The 27,155-nt window shown below is 30.1% G+C and overlaps 13 protein-coding genes and 1 non-coding gene across 14 annotated transcripts; 6 read left to right on the top strand and 8 right to left on the bottom strand.

The window, feature by feature from the left end:
• Positions 1-261: 261 nt before the first annotated feature.
• On the bottom strand, positions 262-1,385 carry RPL19A (60S ribosomal protein eL19 RPL19A; the record flags this gene model as incomplete). Its single annotated transcript, XM_064861739.1, has 2 exons — positions 262-829; positions 1,384-1,385. Coding segments are annotated over 2 exons (570 nt in total).
• Positions 1,386-2,851: 1,466 nt separating this feature from the next.
• PWA37_005288 (uncharacterized protein) lies at positions 2,852-3,313 on the top strand (the record flags this gene model as incomplete). Its single annotated transcript, XM_064861738.1, has 1 exon — positions 2,852-3,313. The coding sequence occupies one exon, from the start codon at positions 2,852-2,854 to the stop codon at positions 3,311-3,313; it is 462 nt and encodes a 153-aa protein (XP_064716693.1).
• Positions 3,314-3,887: 574 nt separating this feature from the next.
• Positions 3,888-4,802, top strand: AAC3 (ADP/ATP carrier protein AAC3; the record flags this gene model as incomplete). Its single annotated transcript, XM_064861737.1, has 1 exon — positions 3,888-4,802. The coding sequence occupies one exon, from the start codon at positions 3,888-3,890 to the stop codon at positions 4,800-4,802; it is 915 nt and encodes a 304-aa protein (XP_064716692.1).
• Positions 4,803-6,013: 1,211 nt separating this feature from the next.
• Positions 6,014-6,098, bottom strand: PWA37_005286. Its single transcript has one exon. It is a non-coding gene; the product is annotated as a tRNA-Leu (tRNA).
• A 3,745-nt stretch (positions 6,099-9,843) lies between these two features.
• On the bottom strand, positions 9,844-10,161 carry PWA37_005285 (uncharacterized protein; the record flags this gene model as incomplete). The annotated part of the gene is made up of 1 exon (XM_064861736.1): positions 9,844-10,161. The coding sequence occupies one exon, from the start codon at positions 10,159-10,161 to the stop codon at positions 9,844-9,846; it is 318 nt and encodes a 105-aa protein (XP_064716691.1).
• Positions 10,162-10,873: 712 nt separating this feature from the next.
• IST2 (Ist2p) lies at positions 10,874-13,669 on the bottom strand (the record flags this gene model as incomplete). Its single annotated transcript, XM_064861735.1, has 1 exon — positions 10,874-13,669. One exon carries the CDS (start codon positions 13,667-13,669, stop codon positions 10,874-10,876), a length of 2,796 nt encoding a protein of 931 aa, XP_064716690.1.
• Positions 13,670-14,973: 1,304 nt separating this feature from the next.
• Positions 14,974-15,726, top strand: PWA37_005283 (pyridoxal phosphate homeostasis protein; the record flags this gene model as incomplete). Its single annotated transcript, XM_064861734.1, has 1 exon — positions 14,974-15,726. The coding sequence occupies one exon, from the start codon at positions 14,974-14,976 to the stop codon at positions 15,724-15,726; it is 753 nt and encodes a 250-aa protein (XP_064716689.1).
• Positions 15,727-16,243: 517 nt separating this feature from the next.
• On the top strand, positions 16,244-18,163 carry TAH18 (NAPDH-dependent diflavin reductase; the record flags this gene model as incomplete). The annotated part of the gene is made up of 1 exon (XM_064861733.1): positions 16,244-18,163. The coding sequence occupies one exon, from the start codon at positions 16,244-16,246 to the stop codon at positions 18,161-18,163; it is 1,920 nt and encodes a 639-aa protein (XP_064716688.1).
• A 197-nt stretch (positions 18,164-18,360) lies between these two features.
• On the bottom strand, positions 18,361-19,137 carry POL30 (proliferating cell nuclear antigen; the record flags this gene model as incomplete). The annotated part of the gene is made up of 1 exon (XM_064861732.1): positions 18,361-19,137. The coding sequence occupies one exon, from the start codon at positions 19,135-19,137 to the stop codon at positions 18,361-18,363; it is 777 nt and encodes a 258-aa protein (XP_064716687.1).
• A 671-nt stretch (positions 19,138-19,808) lies between these two features.
• NHP6B (high-mobility group nucleosome-binding protein) lies at positions 19,809-20,117 on the bottom strand (the record flags this gene model as incomplete). The annotated part of the gene is made up of 1 exon (XM_064861731.1): positions 19,809-20,117. The coding sequence occupies one exon, from the start codon at positions 20,115-20,117 to the stop codon at positions 19,809-19,811; it is 309 nt and encodes a 102-aa protein (XP_064716686.1).
• A 646-nt stretch (positions 20,118-20,763) lies between these two features.
• TIM12 (Tim12p) lies at positions 20,764-21,144 on the bottom strand (the record flags this gene model as incomplete). The annotated part of the gene is made up of 1 exon (XM_064861730.1): positions 20,764-21,144. The coding sequence occupies one exon, from the start codon at positions 21,142-21,144 to the stop codon at positions 20,764-20,766; it is 381 nt and encodes a 126-aa protein (XP_064716685.1).
• Positions 21,145-21,556: 412 nt separating this feature from the next.
• Positions 21,557-23,878, top strand: PBY1 (putative tubulin tyrosine ligase; the record flags this gene model as incomplete). Its single annotated transcript, XM_064861729.1, has 1 exon — positions 21,557-23,878. One exon carries the CDS (start codon positions 21,557-21,559, stop codon positions 23,876-23,878), a length of 2,322 nt encoding a protein of 773 aa, XP_064716684.1.
• Positions 23,879-24,008: 130 nt separating this feature from the next.
• Positions 24,009-25,418, bottom strand: RXT2 (Rxt2p; the record flags this gene model as incomplete). The annotated part of the gene is made up of 1 exon (XM_064861728.1): positions 24,009-25,418. The coding sequence occupies one exon, from the start codon at positions 25,416-25,418 to the stop codon at positions 24,009-24,011; it is 1,410 nt and encodes a 469-aa protein (XP_064716683.1).
• A 743-nt stretch (positions 25,419-26,161) lies between these two features.
• PWA37_005276 (uncharacterized protein) lies at positions 26,162-26,878 on the top strand (the record flags this gene model as incomplete). Its single annotated transcript, XM_064861727.1, has 1 exon — positions 26,162-26,878. The coding sequence occupies one exon, from the start codon at positions 26,162-26,164 to the stop codon at positions 26,876-26,878; it is 717 nt and encodes a 238-aa protein (XP_064716682.1).
• Between the last annotated feature and the right edge of the window lie 277 nt (positions 26,879-27,155).

Raw genomic sequence — 27,155 nt, 5'->3', positions numbered from 1 at the left:
TGTTTCTACTACATATTTAAAATAATACAACATCGTGAATGAAGCTGCATTAGAGAAAAAAGGAAAAGAAAAGACAAGTTGATGTGGGCCACAACATCCACAACACCTGAGAACAAACTCTTACAACTACCTTTTGCTCTTTCTTTCTCTCTTTGATATACTAACGATAATAATTCAAGTGTTTAGAAAAGAAGTTGATTATATAAAAAGAATTTTATGTGTAAATAGAGATATTATTTATTTAGTAAGAGATAATTTTATTTAAGCATCTTCCTTTAATAAAGCTTCTCTCTTTTCAGCAATTCTTTGAGCTCTTCTTTCACGAGCAGCTCTGTTCTTGACTCTTCTAGCTTCGGCTTCTTCAGCTAAGGCCTTTTCACGTTGAGCATCAGCCTTGGCTTGGATGATGTGTTCAACTAAAGCTCTCTTGTGCTTGAAAGCGTTACCCTTGGCTTCCTTGTATAAGACATGGTATAAGTGCTTGTCGATCTTACCAGCATCTCTGTATTTAGCTAATAATCTTCTTAAGACTCTTAATCTTCTAATCCAAACAACTTGAGATGGTAATCTGGCTTCCTTGGTACCCTTTCTCTTACCGTAACCAGTGTGACGACCAGATCTCTTGGACAAAAGGTAAGCTCTAGTTCTGGATCTAGAGTGAACAGTAACAGCCTTCTTGACAATGGTACCATTCTTAACTAATCTTCTGATAGCATTTCTAGAGTTAGCTTGAGCAATTTCGGTGGTTTCATTTGGGTCTAACCAAACCTTTCTCTTACCAACACCGATGACAGAAGCGGCAAGTCTCTTTTGAGTACGTAAGTTAGCCCTGTAATAAAAAAGATATAAAACAGCAGTGACATATGCACAGATAATATAATGCCAAACTATGACAATTTATAATTACAATATAATTGTTAGTATCAAAATATTGAAAAAATCCAAATAATCACACATAAACAAGTAAAAAATGAAGAAAAAGACAATACAATGATTAATTGACATTGGTATCACACTCATAGACATAAGCATACTTTGAAAAAAAGACATCAATATTAATGGTAATAGTAAACAATCTGATAAAACAATTAAACTTCACCAATTTTTGTATGGTTTCGTAATATTTGATCATTATATCCTAAACGTTGGGAGTCTGAAGAAGCTCCAATGCAAGTTACAGAGACAAACAAAGTAACACATATCAACAAAGATCCTCAAACAGAACCTATTCAACTTTGACATTGCCATGATACATTACCACAATACATTTCTATTTTATATTTACTAGCTCATCTCATTTTGAAATAATTTAATCCTACATTATTTCTCTAATGTTAATGCCTCTTCTCCATTTTTTTTAGCGTAGGTTCGTTTTTAACATACATTTTTGTTTTTGGTTTCCTTAGAGATCGACTATATTAGTGGAAACTTTAGCAAGACTTATATCAAGCAACAAACAATACACCAAGATACCTTAGAAATTTAAAGATAAATGTCAGATAATCTTGGACCAATTAGAGGTATATTTGTTATACTGATGTATACTCTAAAACATAATATTGTGTTATTCGATGGGGGGGATAACGATACAAAATCGTTACTCTACTACAATGCTTCGATGAAGGTAGCTAATTGTCAGGTTTACACAGATACTACTGGAAGCAGAGTCGGATAACACTCTACCACACATGGAATGGGAAAGATAGAGAGAGTTAAAGAGAAGACGGACACAAACACTTGGATATTGTCCTTCTACCCGACCCACCCCAACAACCACAGCGTAAACTAGAATTTCCTTTCCTACCCACAGACAGAGGTTCGTTTGTGTAAGAAGCCTAGGATAAGGTGAGCTAGGCAGAGGGAAGATAGAGAGAGGTTTAGGCAGCAAAAGACACGGTATTGCTACCCTTTCCATTCCCTTTGAGCTTTACCAAAAAGGTCCTAGTGATGGTTCCATTCATTCTCTGGTGGAGCATGTTGGTTCTGTTCTAACCCTGTTATCGTCCGTGAAAGCCGACATCCAATATTGTAGAAAATTGATTATCTAATTCAGTCCCTCGATCCAAAAACAAAGATAATTTTGGGTAAGTGACAATGCAATAAAAAAAACTAAAAACGCGAACCGTAAAATCTCTCAAATAGGAAATTGTATATTTTATCAAAAAAAGAAAGTTAATAAAAAAAGAAAACACTAGAAAATGTACAGGTGTAAAATATTGGAAAACAGTCATATTAAAGTTCTATCGTTGAAGGTACATCAACTTTTCAAAAAAAAAAAAAAGCTAATTGTTCATTTTTTGATAAACCAAGAGTTTTGCAGATACAATATAAACTGCCTTGAAAGTTTAACGTGCGGTATTCATTGGTTTTTGCTACTATCTAAGTAATAAAATCAAATCGACCATCACCGATTTGCTAAGTTATTTTATTAAGTATCATCCCAGGATACAGTGTTTTGTCTTAAACCTTTTTGACTCAAATGATCTCAATACAGTTGAATATATTTTTCCTGTTATTATCAAGAGTTTTTTTTACTTTTTAAACTATTCTATATTTCCTATATACAATAATAATAATGATATTGCCATGTTCTTCAAGTTCACTATCATTAAGAAGATACTCTAGAAAAGTGCTATTTTAAATCATCTATAGTTAAAGGGTAGAGGAGGATAACTGAAAATATAGTACACGACAAAATCACTAACCATACTTTTTTAAATTTCTCTTAAATGTACTAAAATAATCATTTACTATTGGATTGAGAACGAAAATTAGGCAACAATTTTGTTAGATTACTCTCATCTTTGCTGTTTCTAATAAAGTTAACAACAACCTACAGTAACAAGTATCCATGTATTTATTTATTTTGTACTACTGCTCTTGTTTCAAAATTTTCCAACCTTTTCTCGTCGTCTCTTTTTCTGTCCGTAATTCATTTTTGTCATTATACATGAATTTTAAGTTCTCTTCTCACATCTTTCTCTTTGTTCCTTCCCTTTCTCACAGTGTCTTATTTGATGTTTTACAAAACTATGATTTTCCCTATTTCAGCCACAAAGCGAGAATGTATTACTTTTTGTTTAGCATGCTATTACAACGTTTACCTTGTATCATAATGGAGTTTAAAACTTCTCTCTACTCCTTTGTTCTGTCTATATTGTTCTTCTTCATCTTACTATTATTATTATTATTACTCTTCTATTTTGTTTTTTCTTTCTTGCCATTGGTCCATAAAATTTACACAGTACAATATTACTATGAAATCCTCTTTTTTTTTTCTCATGTCCGTTATAATAAAACAACGAGAGACTAAAATTTCCTCGACATTAAAAATTAAATAAGGCTCAAACAGAAAAAGATGAGAAAAAATAAGAGACAAAAGAAAAAAACAAAATACACACACACATTGATTTATTATTATTATTATTATTATTCGATTGATAAATCCTTGTGGAATTACAGTTGTTGTTTGTGGTCTTTTTGCTTATTTTCTTACTTTCATACACCCATACTTTGGTATTTTCTTGCTTTCTTACCCTTCTACTTTCTTTTTCTGTCTCTTTTTTCTTCTTGCATTATTTACCTCCCTTCTTATTTGATAAAAGTGATAATGCAGTTTCAAGTAGTATTCAGCTCTCTAAGGTATATATAAAGTATATTTCACCTAATCCCGTCCGCCTCTCTTGAATTCAATCTTTGAGGCAAATTGTAGGACCTATATCAAGTCAACTTCACAGTAAACCTTCTGGTTTGTTCTTAGATACTAACATCCATTTCTTTAACGCTATAGGTAAACCAGTCCATACTTTTCACTTGTACCTACTATACTAACTGGCAAACAGACCAAAAAAGACTCAACAACAGATACAAACATATACACAAACAAAATGTCTGACAAGTCTCAATCTAACTTCGCTGTCGATTTCTTAATGGGTGGTGTTTCCGCTGCCGTTGCTAAGACTGCTGCCTCTCCAATTGAAAGAGTTAAGCTATTAATCCAAAACCAAGATGAAATGATCAAACAAGGTTCTTTAGATACAAGATACAAGGGTATCGTCGACTGTTTTAAGAGAACTGCTCAACAAGAAGGTATTATTTCCTTTTGGAGAGGTAACACCGCCAACGTTATCAGATACTTCCCAACTCAAGCCTTGAACTTCGCCTTCAAGGACAAAATCAAGGCCATGTTCGGGTTCAAGAAGGAAGAGGGTTATGCAAAATGGTTCGCTGGTAACCTGGCTTCTGGTGGTGCCGCTGGTGCTTTGTCTTTGCTGTTCGTCTACTCCCTAGATTATGCTAGAACTAGATTGGCTGCCGATGCTAAATCTTCCAAGAAGGGTGGTGAAAGACAATTTAATGGTTTAGTTGATGTTTACAGAAAAACTTTGAAGTCTGATGGTATTTCTGGTTTATACAGAGGTTTTATGCCATCTGTCGCTGGTATCATTGTTTACAGAGGTTTATACTTCGGTATGTACGACTCCTTGAAACCATTGGTCTTAACCGGTTCCTTAGATGGTTCCTTCCTTGCCTCCTTCTTATTAGGTTGGGTTGTTACTACTGGTGCTTCTACTTGCTCTTATCCATTAGATACCGTTAGAAGAAGAATGATGATGACTTCTGGTCAAGCTGTTAAGTATAATGGTGCTTTTGACTGTCTAAAAAAGATTGTTGCTGCTGAAGGTGTTTCCTCCTTGTTCAAGGGTTGTGGTGCTAACATCTTAAGAGGTGTTGCTGGTGCTGGTGTTATTTCCATGTATGATCAATTACAAATGTTATTGTTCGGTAAGAAATTTAAATAAATATAGAGTGGCTTAGAGTTGGTATAATTGTCATAGTAATAATAATAATGTGAATTAGATTACTATTATTATAGTTGTTATATTTTTCTTACTTTTTTTTTTCTCTTTTTCTCTCTATCTCTTTTTTTTTCTGTACTTTTTAATTTCTGTCAAAAATATATATATATTCCCTGCTACATCCTTCCCAATAATTTAATTGAAATTCTCTCGTGGTAATAAATATTTGACCTCCATGTATTATATGATTTCAATATACCAACATTTTACTCGAGACCTCTTTTGGAGTAAGATCAAAAGTTTATCAATAATTCAAATATAAAAATAAAAATCATTATAATTTTAACCATAATTATAATAAGAAGATAAAATCAGTATCTGAAGTTTTCCCGATAGTGTATTATCGTTCTTTAAACATTTTGCTCTAGCATATGATTTGTGGTTATTTTTATTCTATCTATAAACATATTGCAACATTAGGGCATTAAGAATAGACGTATATAAAGAAATAGATGTATATGTACGAGATGCATGAAAACTTTAGAAGCTATTGATACTGTTTATATTGTTCTCTAATAATTTCTAGTATATATTAAAATTAAGTGAATACATTCTTTATATTTTTAAAGAGCATTGTTTTTCATTTGTGTCAGTGTGTTATTTTGGTTTCCAATTGTTTATTGCGTTAAGTAGTGTTGAGTTAGATTTACAGTATATGAATACCGGTGATGAATTATTAATTATTTTTCTAAACACCCGATCTTTACATAATTAATATTGCCCTCAATGAATTAAATCTAAAAAAAAAAAAAGTAAACAGTTAAGGAAGTCTCTATTCCAGAAAACATTAATTTAATGTGTATGAAATTCTTCACAATGGAATCAGTATTTTTTAATTGTCATTACTTTCATAACATATGATTATTAAACGGAATACATAATATTTTGTGATATCAGGTGTAAGCTTAAGGTAGTTTTTTCTGATTCTTTTTGTTAAATTTTTTGCAACGTATTATTGTGTAAAGAAAGTTTATTTATAGCGCATGGAATTGCAGAATATAGCGGTATTTTTAGAGACTATTTCAAAAAACATTATACAGCGTGATACATACTTTCTTGGGGCTTAAACTTTATGACTAGAATTAACTATTTGATTTTAGTATGTTTACCTTTATGTCTGTAATCAAAAATAAAAATTCTCACAGAAAACAAAAATGAAGGATGCGAGGTTCGAACTCGCGCGGACACCGTCCAACAGATCTTAAGTCTGCCGCCTTAGACCACTCGGCCAACCCTCCACAGATCTCTTGCTCCCGCTGTAGATTAGAATAGTTATAGCCATCAAGATTACATGAGATTCTGAATGAATCTAGAACTATTTATTGTCTTAATAAGCCATACACGTGCTACAACATTAAATACTGCATAAAAAGGACTAGATTACATAAGAGTTTGGCAAATCTAGAATTTACCTATTGTTTTAATAAGTCTCACGTGTATTATTAATTATCATGATTAGAGAATTGGGGTGCAGTCTCTAATTCACTAGTGTACCTAACTTAATGTAATAAATTTTAGGGTTTGAATCAGTCAGGTCATTAATGTACCAATCTGAATAATTCATTGAGCTCCAGAAAACATATAAAAAGACAACGTTTTCTGGAGATAAAAGATCATCTTCCATAACCTTTTCTTGTAAATAATTTGTATATTATATATAAACAAAATAGAACACACAAGTAACAAGATAAGTAACTTCGAATAAGTATATTAGCTCGTTAAAAGCCGCTCAATATATAAGACCGTTTTAGTAATTATATTATCGATTATGGTTGATTACTGTCTCGATTATTTAAATAACTATTAATAGTATTTGCGCTTCCCTGGAATACACAAAGAATCTCACCATCTCATATTACAACAGTCCTGGCTTGTAGAATAAAGAAATAACACTATCAAAATTTAGTAAGATTCGAGAACACTCCCTCGCCAAATAGATATTTTTTACTGCATTCTATAGCATTAACTTTTATTAAAAAAGTTTATAATAACTCATGTTTAAAAGAATAATAACAACGAAATTTGAAGTTATTAGAATGTAGGGTTATGAAGCCTACCATTAAGTTAAGTTGTAAAGTTTTGTTTATTTTTTTTTACTCTATATATTTGAATACAATATTTATTCATTACTTTATTATGTAATTTTCTTTTTTTCACTTAATGTTTCTTCCTACAGAAAGTATTATTATAATTACAATATTTTTAAAAACTTTTTTATAAACTAAAAGAACTATTAAGCAAAAAGATATTTTATGTATTGTTACAGACCTCCAATACAAATATGCACCACTTATTATGTATAGAAAAAACCTGTATGCAAAAAATTAAATATTCAACTAAATGGGGGAATATGAAATTGGCGAAGTTTCATTTTAACTTTACCTTATATATATATAAAAATTAATCTCAAATGTATGAATTATTATACATTTCTCAAGAGGTTCACTAGATATTGTCCTTAATATCGCCAAAGTTTAATTTCTTTTATATTCTAGTTTCTTCTGGAATCTGATTTAGAATATATGTTCAAATGATAAGATCTCTTGGGTATAAAGTAAAAGTTATTTGTATAACTTCCATACTAAACTGGTTGTTAATAAAATATATATTTTTTATAGTTTTCCTAAGCTATGTGTATTAATCCGTTAATCAGCCACTATTGTTTATTCAATCCATTGCATAACACAATAAGGTTTAGTATGTTATAATCAATCATGGTAACACAGTTCGCATGTATTCTTGCTAATTTATCTATATATTTTTAAAATAGTTTATTTTGGCAGGATACATCTCTCCTACTTGTGTTATATGTCCTTGTAACTCCTTATGATCGATAATTATTCTGTCAAGCTATAGAGTTATAAAAGTTTCCTGGAACACCTTTCTAACATCAATTTTTTTAATACACTTCTGATAAATTAATAGCAAATGTATTAGAGAATGGGTAAATTTCTTATTTCTGAGGTTTGTCAAAAGCAACATGTAAGGAATCTAATATGTAATCAAAAAGATAAGTAATCTTGCAGATAGCATCTGAATATTTAGAAAGAGGATTTATATAATCACGCACACAATGGTAAGCATATGATATTACTTTGAATCAATAAATTTTTAGAAAGTAACTGTTTTATTAGACCTTGCTCAAAATATCTTTAATTACCAAGAAATATGTCAAGAGTAATCGCTTTATTTTAATAAAACTTAATACTTCTTCCAAAAGTTATTTCTTAATATCTGCTTTTATATATATAGTTATATCATTGAAAATATTTGCCATATTGTTGAAATAGAATGTTCTATAATGAAATAGATAGAACAATAAAATTTTATCGGACACTAAACGATAAATCGTTGAGTAATAATCGTTGAGAGATCACTAAAAGTTGTTGAGTTTGTTTATTAAATATCTTACTGTTCGTAGAGGAAAATGACTTAATATTAACATATATAAAGTCAAAGATTTCATCATACATTATTTTTATCTTATTTACAATCTTTGTATATTATTATTTCTATGTTGTATATAGAGAAGGAAATTGAAGAACTTTATTATAATTTTGTATACTAAATCTGTTTAATATAATATTGAGAATGTTTACTATATATCCAATGACTACAGGTGCTCATTCTCAACACATATACCTAATAACAGCTAGTTCAAATTCTTAAAAAATCATGCAGAAACAATAACTATTAATAATAACATGTCTATAGTAGTAAATTAAAGTAGAGTTTCAGTAAGAATATTTATATTTATACTAATTGATACAATTTATCTATTTGCTCAAAACAACGCTCATAAAAAAGGTGAAATGTCTTAACATAAGCATTCAACGACGAAAAAAATATAAAAAAAGAAAACAAAAAGACATCTGAAACATAACGAGCTCTTTTTAAACAACCTTTCAAAGATAATATAAATTTTTCCAGTAATACTCTACAATAAATTTGTACATTTAGTCTGAATTTACTTTCGGGCCAAATGTAAACAAACAATTACATTAACATTATATCTCAATAAAATATGAAAAAGTTAAACGGAGATATTCTATTTAGCAACCATCTTTAAAACTGTACTAATAGTTTCTTTAAAGTATTAAATACCATCTGTTTTTCGTACAAAGGTAATATTTTTCAATATTATTTACTAGATTATATACTTTCTACCTTTGATATCACAATCCATATAACATAACTACCTTTTATAAATTAAAGATCAAGCGAATTCGTTACTTTAGGCATTACAACTACAACTAGGATCAATCATTACACAATCAGTTCTACTTAGAGACATACTCTTTTTTATTCTCTTTAAAGTGAAATAAAGTAAGTAATTTAACCCATGTATGTAGTATATACAAAACTTGTGGTCATATTATTTGTTATGATAATATAAATAAGGGATAAGATTAAAATCAATTTTTACAAAAGCTTTTTTTTTTTGCTTTATAGTCAAACTAACTTAAAAACTTATCCATGATACCCATAGATATTTTATTTACGTCTCTTGTCTCTAAAGTGTTTTTTACTTATTAAAAATATTAACATACAGGGCACTTGAACTAACTTATCATCTTTTTTTTTTTGATTCTAGCCATATCCATATTAAAATTTGGGTTATAAATATTAAACATTATTAGTCAAGCCAATATTTAATTCAGATGTACCCTTTATGATTATGCAATTGGAATATTATTATCAAAAATTGTTTTTTTATGGGATCAATTATTATTTAACAATATACATATGATATATATATATATGTTACAATAATTAATTATGTAATTATTTGAATATTGAGATCTTGTAATGCTAATAGTGCTTCAATCTTCTACATACCTACTATTTTTCTGTAACTTTATGAAAAAAAAATAAAGGAACTGATAAACAGGAAACAAAGATATTGTACATATATTTTCGATCAAAATACGATTCCCTCTTTCTTTTTTAAATGTTCATAGCAAAATGAATATATAAATATGTATTACTCAGCCCATTCATTACAGGCTAGACTTACTAAGTAATTCTTTGCTTCACCATAAATATTAGCAATAACATCTCCATCTTCTAAAATATAACCTTGTGATAAATCTTCTTTCAATACTGTAACATGAGTTCTGTTATTTTTCTTCTCTAATTTTTTTATAAATTGATTATACCCTTCAACAGTTGTCAATTCAATTGGTGCACTATGAAAAAACACCGAACTTGATTGAGAGTTATTTACATATATTTTTGAAATTGGTAATTCTATGAATGAACAACCATTATTGTCACTCTTTCCAATATCTTTGTCATTCATTCTCCTTTTTATTTAACAGAAAATAATCTTGATGATATAAATGATTATACGTGTTAACTATTTATTTATTCTTTATACTTTTTAAATTATTTGTAGAGTCAATAGACACTTATTACTAGTTACTGTGTGTACAAAAAAAATCTTATCGTGACCCTATAAATTTATACCACTCTAATTAAGTTTCAACGAATTACTCAAGAGACTTTAAAGAAGCAATAAATGTTAATAACCACCGTTTCCAATATTTTATGATTTAAAATGTGTCTGCATATTTATATACAATAGAATTAATGCAAATAAACCTTGACGACATACAGATGATTCTTCTACTTTGTGATAGTTCTTAAATTTTTATGTATTTTTTTTCTTTCGGTATGAGTACCCTTAAAACTTTTATTAATTTATCTTTTCGAATATTTGATAACGTCATCAAAAGGAACAAATATTTTATTTAGTTGAAATATCTCTCAGGACACAATAATTATGTTTACTCTGTGGAAAGTCGTTCAGTCTCTACAACAAGAAGAAGAAAAACTGGGATACATAATACATAACTCAAAATTCTCAACGAATGTAGTCATCCTGTTACATAATGGGTTATATAAATACGAATACATGTATAAAACAAAGATACTTATATTATAATTTTAGTTTCACGAGAATAATTTTTTTTATAGTATAATTTTAGTATTAAAAGATAATATCTTATTGACTATACTTTTAATTTACCAAACAGTCCCTTTTTCTTCTTCTTCTTTTTTGTCTTATCATCCGATTCATTATTTTGTTTTAATTTATTAACACTAATATTATTATTAGCGCTTGGATGGTCATGATGATGGGTGGCACTAGTACTAATACTCTTTCTAGTTTTATTTAATTTATGAGATGCTGCTGACATTAAAGACTTATGTTTAGAATGTGTTGATGCTGCTGATGATTTTTGATCTACTGCAACGTCTTTTTCTATATCATTTTTCTTTGGAGACAGTTTTAAAGCATTATTAGAAGGCTTCTCCTTTGAAACAATAATACCTGTAGAATCATTAATTGCCTTTTTCTTTGCCGGAACAGTAGCTGATTCAGTTTTATCCTCCACGGATATCACTGGTGGAACCATAGGTGATGTTATTTCTGAGACGGCAACAACAGCTGTTTTCTCATCAGTAGATTTCTTAACCTTTTCAATTGGAGCCACGTCTACTATTGTCCCCTTATCAATAGATGTTATTGTTGGTGTATTATGAACCATTCCAGAATCCATTGAGGGGTTAGGTGATATCTGATTACCATTTTCATCAAACCTTAAATGGTAATTCTTAGAAGTTGGAATAATTGGTGGCAATGTAGCACCTGCTACAATAGAATCAGATAATGCGAAATTATTACAATATACAACAGATGGATCTATAATCGTACCATTTTCTGATGGAAATGACCCATCATCATAATTGCTAGCTTCTGTTTTGCTTATTTTATCATCATCCTTTGTATCTACAATATTAGAACTATGTTCTTCTAGCGAGGAGCGAGCAACATCATCTTGATTTTCAATTTGTGAAGCATTATTTCTTTGTCTATACTCAACATTTTCCTTAGATAACTGTTCAACACCTTGTTCAGGTTGCATGCTATTGATTTTTTCAATTTCTGTATCTGTTCTCTTTTCATTTATCTCATTAGAGTTATGTTTGTATTCATCATTTGACTTCTTAGAATCTAAACTTACTTCAGGAACTAAACCATAGAAAAACTCAGATTGTTTCATTGGAGTATCTTGGTATTCCTGGAAATATTTCTTCGACATAAAAAAGACAAAAATACAAGCATGTTCCAAAACAACAGCAAATAATAAAATGGAGGACCAAGATTTCGATAATGGATTGTAATTATACCAATGATCTCTTTTCTCTAATTGAGTAACATGACCAATGCCAGGTAAGTGGCTATATTCATACATAAATGTTATAGTACCACAGACAATGACAGATATCCAAGTAACAAATTTCAAAATATCATCCCAGGGACTCATATCCAGAGCTACCTTATTAATGGTAGTTTCTACGTTGATAGGTAATACAGCTGGTCTTGAGTTTTTGAAACACTTCCAAAGATCTGTCTTGAAAACAATTTGATTAATACAAAACACAAGCAATGGAGCTAAAGGCCAAATTGTAGAAAACATGGCTATAAAACCAAATTGAAGTATTAATTTTTGGAAACCTTCAGCTACATTGAAAGGACCAGTTGTTTTGACATGGAATGTATTAGCTCTTTTCCAATATCTATAATCTGTTGGGTATTCATTTTTAATAGTCAATTCTGTAACATTATCGGCACTATTAGATTTATTTTTCTTGTTAACTAATTTATTTAGCATTACAGGAACCACATAAGTAATAACATAGCATATAATCTGGTTAGTAAAAATAAAATAGAAAAATTGTTTTTGATGACGCCTAGTGTTAACAGAAAGATATAAAGCATTCGTATTTATAGGCAAACCTAGAGTTGATAGTGCGATAATTCTTTCTTCAGTGAAAAGGTGTCCAAATGGCAAATATAGAAATAAAGTAATTAAAAGTGGCATATAATTAGTGAGGAATAATAAGACAAATTTTTTTTGTAAAGTTGACTTTTGGGGATTTGAACTATTTTCGAAATTAACAAAGAACCGAACAAAAAACTTATCATAGATTAATGTAAAGATAGGAACATAAACCGAAAGTAACACAGTAGGAAATAATGATAAGATTGACTGGTATCTTCCAGGATAAATTTGAGTAATATAGATTTCTATGGTAAAACAGAGCAATTGAAAAATAATTAAAGCTAATGCAAAGAAGATTATAATGGGAACAGACAACAATTTTTTAACAAAAACAGTTGTTGAATCTTTGCTACGTGAAGCTATGTTCGAAGATGAAATAGAATACTGTGTTAAAGAAGAGAGCAACAGGTCTCTTTCTGCATATAGCCACGATGAAAGGAAAAATAACGAATAACCAATTGATATAAAGGTGTAGTATCTATTAAATTCATAAGGAGAACTTTTAGAACTGATTAACCAAAAAAAGGACCCAATAATGGACAATTTCTTCAAATAATTATTATTGTAGTAGCTAAAGAATTCAAAATAACATGATAATTTTGGATTCTTAGAAATTTCCGCTATCAATTTTAATTGATATGGATTTGGCGTTGGGAAGGCAAATTTATTTGGGTTCAATTGCGCATATAAGGAATCCCAAGATTTTGAATGTTCATTATCAAATAATGGAAAATGATCGATAATACATTTCAGGTTTTGTAAGGTACTTTCAACTTCAATATATGCTTCGACAGTATCAATTCTTGTAAACACATAGCAAGTATCCTTATCGTTACCTGGTGTATTAATTGTGACCAATCCATAGGGTTTAAGTAGCAACTTTATATCGTCTTTGCTTTTATCCTCATTAGACAACACGATAACATAGTTAGGGTTCAGTCTTTCCATATCACCCATTTTTGATGTTTCTTCTAATGTTTAGTTGTAAATCATTAAAAAGTTCAGATCGACCTGGTATAAGTTCAATAGTGATACTGGTACACAATCTACTTTAGTGTAATCCTTTTTTTTTTTCCACACCCTGTAACAAACTAATAAACTAGTAAATAGTCAAAGAAAGGTTTTTTTATATATACAAGACTATGCGCATGTAGAGAGAAAAATGGATCCTTTATTGTTATGTTTATATGTTTTTAAGGTGTTTAATATTTGCTTATTTACTTATTATTATCAATCTCAAAATTCCAAAGGCAAGGAAAAATTTTTCTTACTCCTCTTTTCATGGTTGGATTTCACCGGATTTTTCCGGATTTCTCGAGTATTTGAGTTTAATTTTAGTAACTGCATCCTAAAAAAAAACAACAACCACAACAACAAGAACAACAATACGTAGTTCAGTGAAACAGGTATTGTGGAAATACGGCAAGCCTATAAAATCATAGAAACATGACAGATACGCCAATTTACACCGCTGGCTCATATTTAATGACCTAAATAGTTGAATATTTTGATTGACTAATTCCATTGCTCAATACTATTTAAAAACGAAGCAGGGTAATTGTATCAAAGAGATTCCTATAATCCTTTTGATATATTCGTATATATATAACACTCCCTGCAGAACCACATTTAAAAAAACGTTAGTATAGTGACTTGTTTTTTTACCAGGAAATCCAATATTATTCTTGATCCATATAAAGTTAAAGAAAAACCAAAAAGAACAACAAAAAAATCATTGGAGCTAGTAAATGTTGCACAAGTTTTAAGCTATGTCTTGTTATTGGGTTATGATTTATGAAAAGAATGAGATTTATCTACGTTATTAGGTTTTTAATGATATACTGCTGATATATTATGCAACATCACAGTCATACACCTCAATTAACTGACTGTATGATAGATGGTATCACAATTGGAAACTCTTTTTAACCCATTCCCTTTAATCTTAAATTACATATTTAATCTTCCATCCCTCCTCTGTACATTCATTCATTATATTTCGTTTGTTTTTCTTTTTCTTTTTTTTTAGAGTTGATTCCCTTAGATAGATCTTTTTGCAAAAAATAAAGAAAAAAAACATAACTAACAAAAGGGAAGTATGAAAGGGCCATTAACTTATACATCTAATCTTAGCAATCAGAGACAACAGTACAAAATTGGGAAACTTTCAACATTAAGACTCAAGAACAAAAAGTATCTAAAAAAAAAGGGTAATAATAAATAAATTAAAAGTATACTAAACTGCTATTATTGTGCCAGAAATGTCTGAAATCATATATACTAAGGGAAGAGAATCTCAATTAGTTAACCAATATAATGAAATCAAAGCCATGATCGATAATGAATGTTCTGTTAGGGATGTGCTATTATTAGCAGTCTCAAAATTAAAACCTGCAAGTGACATCAAAATTCTTTATGATCATGGGGTAAGACAATTTGGTGAAAACTATGTTCAAGAATTACTAGAGAAATCCGAACTTTTACCAAAGGACATCAAATGGCATTTCATTGGTGGTTTACAAACTAACAAATGTAAAGATCTGGCCAAGATTCCTAACATATATTGTGTAGAAACTATTGATTCCTTGAAAAAAGCACAAAAATTGAATGAAGCAAGAGCCAAATTCCAACCAGATGCACCTGTAATCCTTTGTAATATTCAAATTAATACGTCTCATGAAGGACAAAAGTCTGGATTGTTAAATGAAGATGAAATTTTTGAAGTTGTTAAATATTTCTTATCTGACGAAGTCAAACACATCAAATTAAATGGACTAATGACAATTGGGTCGTGGAACACATCTCATGAAGAAAATGCAGGTGAAAATAAAGACTTTGCTACTTTAGCTAATTGGAAACAAAAGATTGAGTCTAAGTTTGCTATAAATCTTAAACTATCTATGGGGATGAGTGCAGACTACAAGCAAGCTATCAAACAAGGTTCATCTGAGGTAAGAATTGGAACAGATATCTTTGGTACTAGACCTCCAAAAAACGAGGCTAGAATTATTTAATTTATACATGAAGAGAAAAAAAAAGAACTACATGCACTCATATATAATAATATATAGATTTTATATCTTCTAAAGTTATCATAAATTTTATTAGTATCATCATTACTTTCAGTTCATACACTTGTCATAAAGATATTTTATTATTTATTGATTTTATCATGCACATTAACCAAAACACATCTCTTAATTACTTGATTAGTCAGCCACAGTTAGAAATGATTCAATTCAATTCATTTTAATTCAAAAAAAAACAACAACAACGAAAATTAGAGCGTAAATAATGATAAATTATAAAAATTGATGGTAGCGTAAAATCTTCTACTTCGAAACAACTACGTCGAGTATAAATATAACTTTGACTTTATACTTGATGTTTACCGTCGTCCAGTATCTACCAAATTGATTTAAAGAACAATATTTAATTAAAAAAAGAAATTGTATACTGTAAATCTAAGAGAAGAACAAAAAAGAACTAATAACAACCATAAATACTTACAACACTCTTATCAACGAGCTAATGAGCCCAATTAATAAAATTGTCATTCTCTATGGTTCAGAAACTGGTAACTCACAAGATTTTGCTACTGTCCTATCTCAAAAATTAAAAAGACTACATTTTGCTAATACACTTTTACCCTTTGGTGATTTTGAACCAAATGATTTACTGAAAATAAAGTATCTTTTCATATTAGTCTCTACCACAGGCCAAGGTGCATTACCAAGAAATGTGCATGAAAATTCAGACGGATCCAAGAGAACATTTTGGAGTCTATTAAAAAAAAGGAACTTACCAGAAACATTTTTAAACCATATCAATGTTGCATTCTTTGGACTTGGTGATTCTTCATACCCTCAGTTTAATTATGCTGTTAGGAAACTTCACAATCGTATGGTTAATCAATTAGGTGCTAATGAATTATTTGATCGTTTGGAGGCTGATGAACAAGGTATGGCTGGTAGTAATAAAAATACTGGATCTGGAGTCGAAGCTGTCTATTTTGAATATGAAAGAAAGATTCTTTCCCTCTTAAGATCGAAATATCCAAAGATGAAAGATTCTCAAGGTAATAGAGTGGAAAGAACAGAGATCGATCCTTCTATATACCTTGAACCTAATTCATATCTGAAATTAATCAATAATAACACCACTACCACCACTATTGATAGTGTTAACGGAAAAAGCCAGTCCTCTGTTATATTTACCGGTGATGATTCGGTAAAGTATGGTGAAGTTTTAGTAAATAAAAGATTAACTTCAAAGGATCATTTTCAAGATGTCAGACAATTTATCTTCACAGATTGCGACAATTCAGGAAGCAAACCCGAATATTACCCAGGGGATACCGTTGTGATATATCCTTGTAATTCAGATAATGACGTAGATGCCTTTCTACAAAATCAAGATCAATGGTTACCCATTGCAGATAAACTATTAGAATTTACGAATGGTGTCCCTGATTCATTAAGATGTATCGGAGGTGGAATAGTTCAACCATTGACATTAAGAAACTTATTAAAATATCACATTGATATCAAAAGCATACCAAGGACGAGTTTTTTCATAAAGATATGGCAATTTGCCACCGATGTGACAAGGATGGAGAGAGGAGAAGAACAATTAAATGATCAGAGAAATAAATTAAAAGAATTTGCGTACGATGAAGATATGCAAGAACTATTTGATTATTGCAATAGACCAAGAAGATCCATTTTGGAAGTACTAGAGGATTTCCTATCACTTAGATTACCATGGCAGTTTTGTCTTGATTATTTACCACTAATTCAACCTCGTTCATATTCTATTTCAAGCGGTCCATGTGATCCTAATATTGAATTGACAGTAGCTATAGTGAAATACAAAACCATTTTAAGGACAATTAGAAAGGGAGTCTGCACCACATATATGAGTCAATTACCTATTGGAGACAAAACTTTGAGGTATAAGATACGAAATAATTCTTTAATCAAGAAAGAGAAGTTTGATGATCCAATGATATTAGTAGGACCTGGTGTTGGTTTAGCGCCATTGCTATCAGTGATAAAGATGTCTAATGCGAATGAACAGGGGAAAATCAGCCTATTATATGGCTGTAGATTTAAGGATAAAGATTACTTATATGAGGATCTTTTGGAAGAATGGGACCAAAAGGGCAAGATTCGATTGTATCCTGTATTTTCTCGTGATCGTGAGAATTCACCTGATACTAAATATGTTCAAGATATGTTATGGAAGCATGGGCCACAGATGACAGAATTATTAGTTAAAAAAAACGCATTATTTTTCTTATGTGGTAGTTCTGGTCGTATGCCGTTACAAGTTAGAATCACCATAGTTGAAATGTTAAAAAAATGGAGTGGATTTGTTGATGATAGTTCTGCTAAACAATTTTTAAAAGATATGGAAAAGAATGGTAGATATATCCAAGAGACATGGTGATGTATACACACACAGACAGATATATATATATATATATTATTTGGTCCTACTACAATTGACTACATACTTAGATTAAGATAATTTATAGAGGAATATGACTTTTTTAATATATATTTTTATGCTAATATACACATTTACAGATGAGAATTATATATATATATATATATATATATATGTCAGTAAAGGATTATATATGTTCATTCTTCTTCATTAAACTTGGGAGCCAAAAAGAATTGTAAGAAACCAGAAGATAAATCGAATTGGAATAAGGCAGGGGCCTCACTAGACAATCTAATACCTACTCTATCGGATAGAGAAGAACCTTTCACTACATCCAAAAGGTATTTAGCACCAAAAGTCAAATCAACGGCCTGGTCCATTTCTAACTTAATTGATTCATTAGGTTTATCCATATTAACAAAAGGTTTCAAGATGACGGACCCTGAACCCATTTCACCTTCTGCTGCGAATTTAATTGTATCTTTAGTGACTACAATGTTCAAAGAATCTGTTAATTGGGATAGATCACGTACAATCTTAGAAAACTCATTAGAAGGCATCATCAAAGTTGTATCGTATTGTAGTTCTTCAATCTTTAGGAAATCTGCATCGATTTCCATCAATTTCAAAGAGTATTCGGCTATTCTTTCCCTTGAAGTGTCTTCAAATAACAAGATAATTTGGTCTGGTGTATCATCTGCTATCAAAGTTAGAGTGTCTGAGTTGTTCCCACAACGTAAAATCTTGGATAGTGAATTTAGATCTATACCCAGTGTGACAGGGTGATCGCATCTGTATTCTTGGAATGCTTCAATACCGATTTCTAAGGAGACTAGAAGAACACGAGAATCGTCGACTGCTTGTGCTATGATACCGTCTTCTTTACATTGGAAGTTAACCAGTTGGACACAGTCTTTAAAACCATCAATAATTCTTTTAAAAAGGGATGCTTCGGCAAATTTGGCTTCTAACATTATTTAAACAAATATGTATGTATATGTGTGTGTGTATGTATATCTATGCGAAATATCTGGAATAGTTTGTGTAAGAATATATATACATATATATATATAGATATGAACCTGTTCAGTGATCTCAAAAAACAATTGCAGGGAGAGTAAGAATTCAATGGAAAGCTATCAAGTAAACCTCATTGTAAAAAAAAAAAAAACAAGAACCAAATTGGTTTAAATACCTATATATCTATATATTAATACGTATATATATGGATGTGTGTATAGATAAAACACGTAAAGCTAAAAGAAAAAAAAAGAACTCCTTTTTATTGATTCATTTTACGCGACGCGTCAGTCCAAAAAAAAAAAAAAATAAGAACAAGAACAAGAAAAAGAAAAAGAAAGAAATAGATTCATTCTATTATTTACGCGTTCTTCTGCTGGGCACCAAACCAAAGAATAAAAAAAAGGGGAGGAGGGTAAACCAATAAAGAAATAAAATAAAATAAAACAACCTAAAGAACAAAATAAAAAGAAAATTACACTATTTTAATACATATCATATACACCATTAAGCATAGTTATTCTGTATTTTTTTTGGTTTTTAAGTAGCAAACAGAAATGTATTATACACACACACACACACACACACATATATATATATATATATATATGTATATATGTATTAGTTAAATTTTTGACATAGTATTATTATATAGTTCCTTTTCATTGTAATATCTTTCTTTATCAATCTTTGCTTTATTTTCATAAGGCAATTTGTCCTGATTGTTTAAAGATTTCCACCTTTCACCTAATAACTTACCCATCTGACCAAAGGAGATTTCAGGATTCTCAGATCTCACGATGTCTCTATTTTCGTTAGCAAAATACATGTAAGCAGACAATGCTCTCTTTGGTGCATTAGGATCCTTAGACTTTCTTGTTTTTCTGGTTCTTGTACTTCTTGTACTTTTCGTACTTCCTGTATTTGTTTCCATTTCTTCTTTCTTTGATTCTTTTGATAGTATTTATCAAATAATAAAAAGAAAAAGATGAATGGAGAAAAATAGTACAAATAGAATAATAAAAATATATATAAGTATATATATAGACTTGTGGACTGGAGTACAAAATAAGTAAGTAATTCTATGTCAGATCAAAATAACTATGACAAGGATAGTTAATGGGTAATATATAAATCAGAGAGATACACACATACTATGAATATAAATGTGAATGTAAAATATATGAAGTACATTATATATAGGAGAGAACAATATATGCATTTGCTACAAATATAATTCTGTGTTATCTTCTTAACGTATAAATGTAAAAAAAAAAAAAAGAAAAAGAGGGGGAGAGAGGGAGGAGGAGAAAGGTTTGTTGTACAGGATATATTATTACTAACATTAGAGATTTACAATCACAATATCATCTAATCTAATGTAATACAATAACATACTTTTCAGTTTTTTACGCTTCCCCTTATCCCCTCCTCTTTTTTCCCTTTCCCCTTTTCTCTCTTTTTTTGTCTTTTGTCTTTTGTAATGACTTGTCCCTTTAATCATCATCATCATCATCATCTTATTCTTATTCTTATTCTTATTTTTATTTTTATTCTTATTATATGCATCCAGTATTCTTTCATTGACAATGGTTTGTTGTGGATTCTTGATAATCGAAGGTCTTTGGCAGGGAATCTGGAATCCTGATATTGTTCGGCACGTCGGCACTTATCTGTGGTAGAATGCTCTCAGGGGTCACCCCTTTGGTCTGCAAGAACCCGCCAATCAATCTGTTACTGTAATGAATCTTTTTCACACAACGGTCAATGCAACACATCTCCCCTTTACTCAGATCGCCTTCACTGTATTGGTCATGTGACACGCACTTCTCTAGACACGACTTCAGAATATTATTGAACGTCTTACACATCGCATCAAATTGTATTTCTGCCAAATTTATTTTCTCTTCATCAATGGTCCCCTGTGTTAAATTATTATAACTACTTAAAAACAATGACATTCTTCTCTGCGTCTTGTCTTTCCTGTCTGCTTAAAATCGATCTTAATGATCTTAATATTCAAACTATGTCCAAAATATATTCAATAATTATCATTATCTTTCTTTCTTATATCTAATAAAACCTTAATCTACTAAAACAACCTACCTATATATAGATCGTAAACGCTTTCTCTAATTCAGTTTACTTTATTGAAATTTTTACTTGTACTTTTTCTGTTTCTGTTGTTCTGTTTTTCTTTTTATATAGAAATTCTTTTGACCGATTACTACAAATAAAAAATATTTATACGTATACATACATACATACATACATATATATATATATATATATGTATGTATATATATACGTATACAAAAACCCAATTTGGTGTATTTTTCTTATATACATAAAATACATATATACATACACAAGATGAACGTTTTAATTACTAATGATGACGGTCCTTTAAATGATGAATTTTCTCCCTATATCAAGCATTTTATATATAATATTTTAAAATTCCGTCCTGATTGGAATATTACTATAGTAGTGCCTAATGTTCAGAGATCATGGAATTCTAAAGCCCATTTGGCTGGTAAAGATTTGAGTTTAACTTATATCTATACTGATCCAACTAATACAGAGAGTAACAATTATTTCGGTCCATTCCTATATTCTATTAAAGACCAATTATCAAACCATAATTTGCCTAATAATTGTATCGAATGGTGTTTAATTGACGGTACCCCTGCTTCTTGTGTTAATATCGCATTGCATCATCTAAAACCCTCCGAATATAATAATAATAGTACCCACACGTCGAATAATTTTGATCTAGTCATATCCGGTCCAAATGTCGGTAGAAACACTTCTGCTGCTTATATCACCTCTAGTGCTACCGTAGGTGCCGCCATGGAATCAGTTATAACTGCAAACGTCAAGTCTATTGCCTTATCGTGGGCATATTTCAACGGCCAAAAATTCATTCATAACGAAAATGGTATTCTTGATATCGCAGCTAGACAATCCTTAGACATAATCACGCATCTCTACCATAATTGGGATACTTTAAACACAGATCTTTACTCCATTAACGTCCCCTTGCTACCTAGTTTGTCTATGGACACTAAAGTTTTCATGGCTCCCATCTGGGAAAATAGATGGGACTGTATGTTTGATTCACCAGCCAAATCAAAACTCTCTTTGGAATCCCATTCCACTATACAAACATCAGATATCGAGGACGGGTCAGAGTATAAGGAGCAATCCATCGTATTCAAGTGGAACCCTAAATTCCAGTCGCACTATGACTCCAAACATGTATCAAAACACAGACATGATATGCAGGTCCTTGAGGATGGTGACATTGCAGTGACCCCCTTACGTGCTGTGTTTCAAATGAGTTCAAATGTCTTGACTCAAGGTCAACTAATTATCGACCATCCACACACTCAGGAATCAAAATATAGTATTGTGTTATCCATCAACTCCACAGATTACATCTACAAACCATTAAGAACTGCACTAGTTAGATTCATGTCAAATGTATCTATTTTATCCAATCTAAATGACTCGAGTCTAAATGGTTCTAGGATCTTTCATTTTGCTGATTATGAACAATTAAATATGGATAGGTTATCCACTGATCCAAATTGCTATTTTGCTAATTGCTACATCTATAGAAAGGCTTTGATCCGCAAACATTATTTGGCTAATACCATTCACAATTATATTGTTAAACATCCCGAATCTATCTTAATTAATGCAACTTTGGACACTTACACTATAGACTTAGATTATGCAGAATTTCTAGATGATTCGTTAGATGAAAATTGGGAATTAAGGAAAGAATTGGAGGATTCTCCAAACACAGGCAAATGGTGGATAGTCAAACCCAGTATGTCAGACAAGGGACAAGGTATCCGTGTCTTCCAAACAATTGACCAATTACAAGCCATCTTTGATTCCTTCGATGACGAGGTTGACGGTGAAGCTCCATTACCTTCGTCAGTTCATGATTCAATGATTGATAACAACAAGATTATCATATCGCAGTTGCGTCATTTTATCGTTCAAGAATATTTGACAAATCCATTGTTGCTACCATCCATGTCAAATAGAAAATTCCATATCCGTTGTTATATTACCTGTGTTGGTGACTTGAACGTTTACGTATATGATAGAATGTTAGCCTTATTTGCGCCTGTCCCATTTATCTCATTAAAACAATTCAACGTGTCTGATGATCCAATTGATTTCAATCCAACAGACTTATCAATCCTACAAGCACATCTAACTAACACATGTCTACAAACCAACAATGAAGCAAAACAATTGTCAGTAATGGAATTTGATAAATTGAAAGATATTCCAGATGATGAAAAATTGAATATTAAAAAACAAATATATGAGATTGCACATGATCTCTTCTTAGCTGCAAAGACTGTCAACCCATTAAATTTCCAATCTTTACCTAATGCATTAGAAACCTTTGGCGTTGATTTCCTTGTCGATGATAATTACAAAGTCAAAATACTGGAAGTCAATGCCTACCCTGATTTTAAACAGACTGGTGATGATTTGAAGAATTTAATAGATGAACTGTTTTTAAATGTAGTTCAATACGGTATCAAACCATTACTGAATGGTACTGTTAACCAGGTTGATGGAAAAACTACTTCCACACCTGACTATGCTAGTAAACATACTAGTTCATTCAAAAAAGTGTTAACATATACCTCTAACGAGTGGTGAAAACAAAAGAAGAAAGAAAACGAAAAAAAGATAAATACAACTGAAGAGAATCTTCTCCTTTATAATTACTGAATATAATATGATATATATACATATACTACTACTAGTTAATTATTCTGCTCTATCCCTTTTAATTTCCTCTTTCTTTATCGTCATTATTATTATTATTATTATTATTATTATTATTATTATTATTATTATTATTATTATTATTATTATTATTATTATTATTATTATTATTATTATTATTATTATTATTATTATTATTATTATTATTGTTATTATTACTGTTTTCTTTATCATTATTAGTGTTCTCATCTACGTTTTCATCTGTTTCCCTAACTGTTTGATTTGTTGTGGCGCTAATCAAACCACGTTTCACTACACGCAAAACACTAGGAACCGTAACATCATCGTCCTGGATCCCTACAGATTCTTTACTCCATGATAAAATCCTTTCCCGTATTCTATTCGATTTATCTAAGAAATTTCTTATCTTTAACAGATTTCTTATGAATTCTTCATTTCTTTGCAATGCAATCTGTGTCATTTGTCTTGTTAACTCAAACTGGTCATTAATATTACTGATTTTATTAAGATCACTAATATCATTATTGTCACCTATAAGTAATTTCAAACCGTCTTTATTTGAAATCTCTGGCAAAGCAAAAAATGGATCTTCAACAGTATTATCAGTGTTATTTCTTTCATTCCCATTAATATCTTTTTGTTTCTCAATGTTCTTATTTTTTGTTCCCATTTCCTCCACCATTTCTTTATTCTCCTCCTCGTCATCTTCTTTATCTGGTAATATTAAGTTGTGATCATAATCTTTCAATTTTAATATTGATTCATACAAAGGGTTTGGATAATCACCAAGGAAAATATCTAACAAATTTGAATATCTATTGACAAAAGATTGTTCCCTTTCAATCATTAAAACAATTTTTAATGATAAATCATACATAATTTTATTTTGAAATATCCGTAATGTACTTGGTTTATTGACAATATCAGATAAAGATGAAATAGGAGTTAGAATATCTCTGACATTAACCAATTTATGTAAATCAATATCCTGATCATTCATATCATCCTCGAGAATATTATTATCATTTTGTATTTCATTGTTTGAAAATTTCACTTTTTTTCTATGTAACAATTTATGCTCAGAACCATTATAATAGATAACATCCTCGTTTAATGCCATTGGATTAAACAACTTTCTCTTTGTAACATATTCTGAATTTTGTAACAATTTGTTACCACGATTAGTAAAAATTTTAGAATCAACAGAATCAAATATGTTACTAGTGGTCCTAGTACTATCTTTATTAAGATTCTCATTCAATGGCCTTTTATAATGTGGAAAATTACCTGTTCTATCTCTTATTATTCTTTGAGAAAATGCTTTAATGAATAACTGTTCATTAAATTCTTCATTACTATCATTGCCTTCATCTTTCTTTAAATTCTTAACTATTTTCTTATTTTTGATATTATTACTATTATTATTATTATCATATGCACTCACCGTCATTTGTAATTTCAGTAACAAAAACAATCAGTATAAGTAATCTATTTATCTATCTATATATATATATGTATGTGTATACTTCGTAAAGTAACTACTTGATTGTTATCACTCAACAAATAAAAATAATAACGTATTATGCATCTTATCTGCATGTCTTAATAGCGTTCCAGATATATTCATATACTGTAATAATACACCATAATAACATTTTTGAATTACCTCATACTTATCTGGAATTTTTCAACCTGTCTAAAAAAAAAAATAAAATAAAATAAAATAAATAAAAAATAAAAAAAGAATATATTGCCTAATTAGTTGTGTATTACCCAATTAGTCCATATTCTCCTAAATAGGAAATTCGATCTTTTTCAACAACGGTTGATAACGGGGTTTATGTATTTTCCGGTGATATTGTTGTTTTCTACCTCGAGAAATTTTAACAACAGCATGACAGCAACATCCAGACCCCACACTATTAGAATACACATCTTGGTAGAAATCCTTTAAAACTTCTACTGAAGACACACGTCAACTGTGAAATATTCATGTATAACAAACAACCTGTAGCTTTACTGTTCCAAAAGATTACTTGTCGTGACTTCAACTCATAGCATTGAAAAAACGAAAAAAAACCAGCAAAAATAAAGAGATAGTTAGATTAATACAGTTAAAAGCTAGCTTTATCTTTATTAATAGGCAAATAGAACAAGGCAATCCAAAAAATACAGTATAATACTAAATAGAATATGGGGTTTGTGACTAAATTATTAAAATATGGGTTTTATTTATATCTCTTGTCATCATTCAAGAGTGTTCCTGGCGCGTATTTCGTGAGATTCTACCGTCATGTATTTAAAAATATTTTTATTCCACTTTTGTTTGGTGAAAAGGGTGATTCTGGTGAAATGCAAAAAATCCAATCAAAATTAAGAAATGATAAATATGGTGCAATGGCTCAAACTAAACTATCTACTTATGTTTCTCCTATGGAGTGTGATTTTTATTTCCATAAAAATAATGCTACTTATTTCGAAGAATTGGACGTTAGTAGATGCGATCTTATGACTAAAATCTTCCAAGGTTTGTTTACCAATTGGGGGAAACAATGGCCCTATATCCCTGTGGCTAATGTTTTCACTAATTATTTAAAAGAATTGAGACCATTTGAATCTTATAACGTTTATTCCTCAATCATTTGTTGGGACAATAAATGGATCTATGTCTTAAGTAGGTTCACTAAACAAAACGATAAAGTACTATGTTCTTTATCCCTAACTAAATATGTATTGAAAGAAAGAAGAAAGACTATTCAACCTAAAATGGCATTGATGGAATGTGGGTTATGGAATCAAGAAGTTGAAAAATTATCTTCTAAAAATTATAAAATTTTAACTGAAAAGTGTGGGTTTCATGAAACTACACCATTAGAAGAGATGGATTTCTCTAAATTCTTAATCATATAAACGACTCCTACTTTTATATACCTACACACACACACACACACACATATATATATATATATATTTCTTATACACACAATATAATATACTGTACTGTAGTTTTCTATATATGTATATAAGTGTTCTTACCCAAAAAGGAAAAACATTGAATTATTAACAAATAACTGAAGACAATCTAAATTAACTTAAGTCTGGCATTAAAGGTCAACAAAAGAAACATAAAAACAACATATTGATAATTAAGTAGATACACTTGAACCCAAATCTATTACATGTAAAT

Source organism: Arxiozyma heterogenica, assembly GCF_036370985.1.
Source record: "Arxiozyma heterogenica strain weizmannii chromosome Unknown scaffold_9, whole genome shotgun sequence".
NCBI classification, from domain to species: Eukaryota; Fungi; Ascomycota; class Saccharomycetes; order Saccharomycetales; family Saccharomycetaceae; genus Arxiozyma; species Arxiozyma heterogenica.
This window is presented reverse-complemented; position numbering and strand designations above follow the sequence as displayed.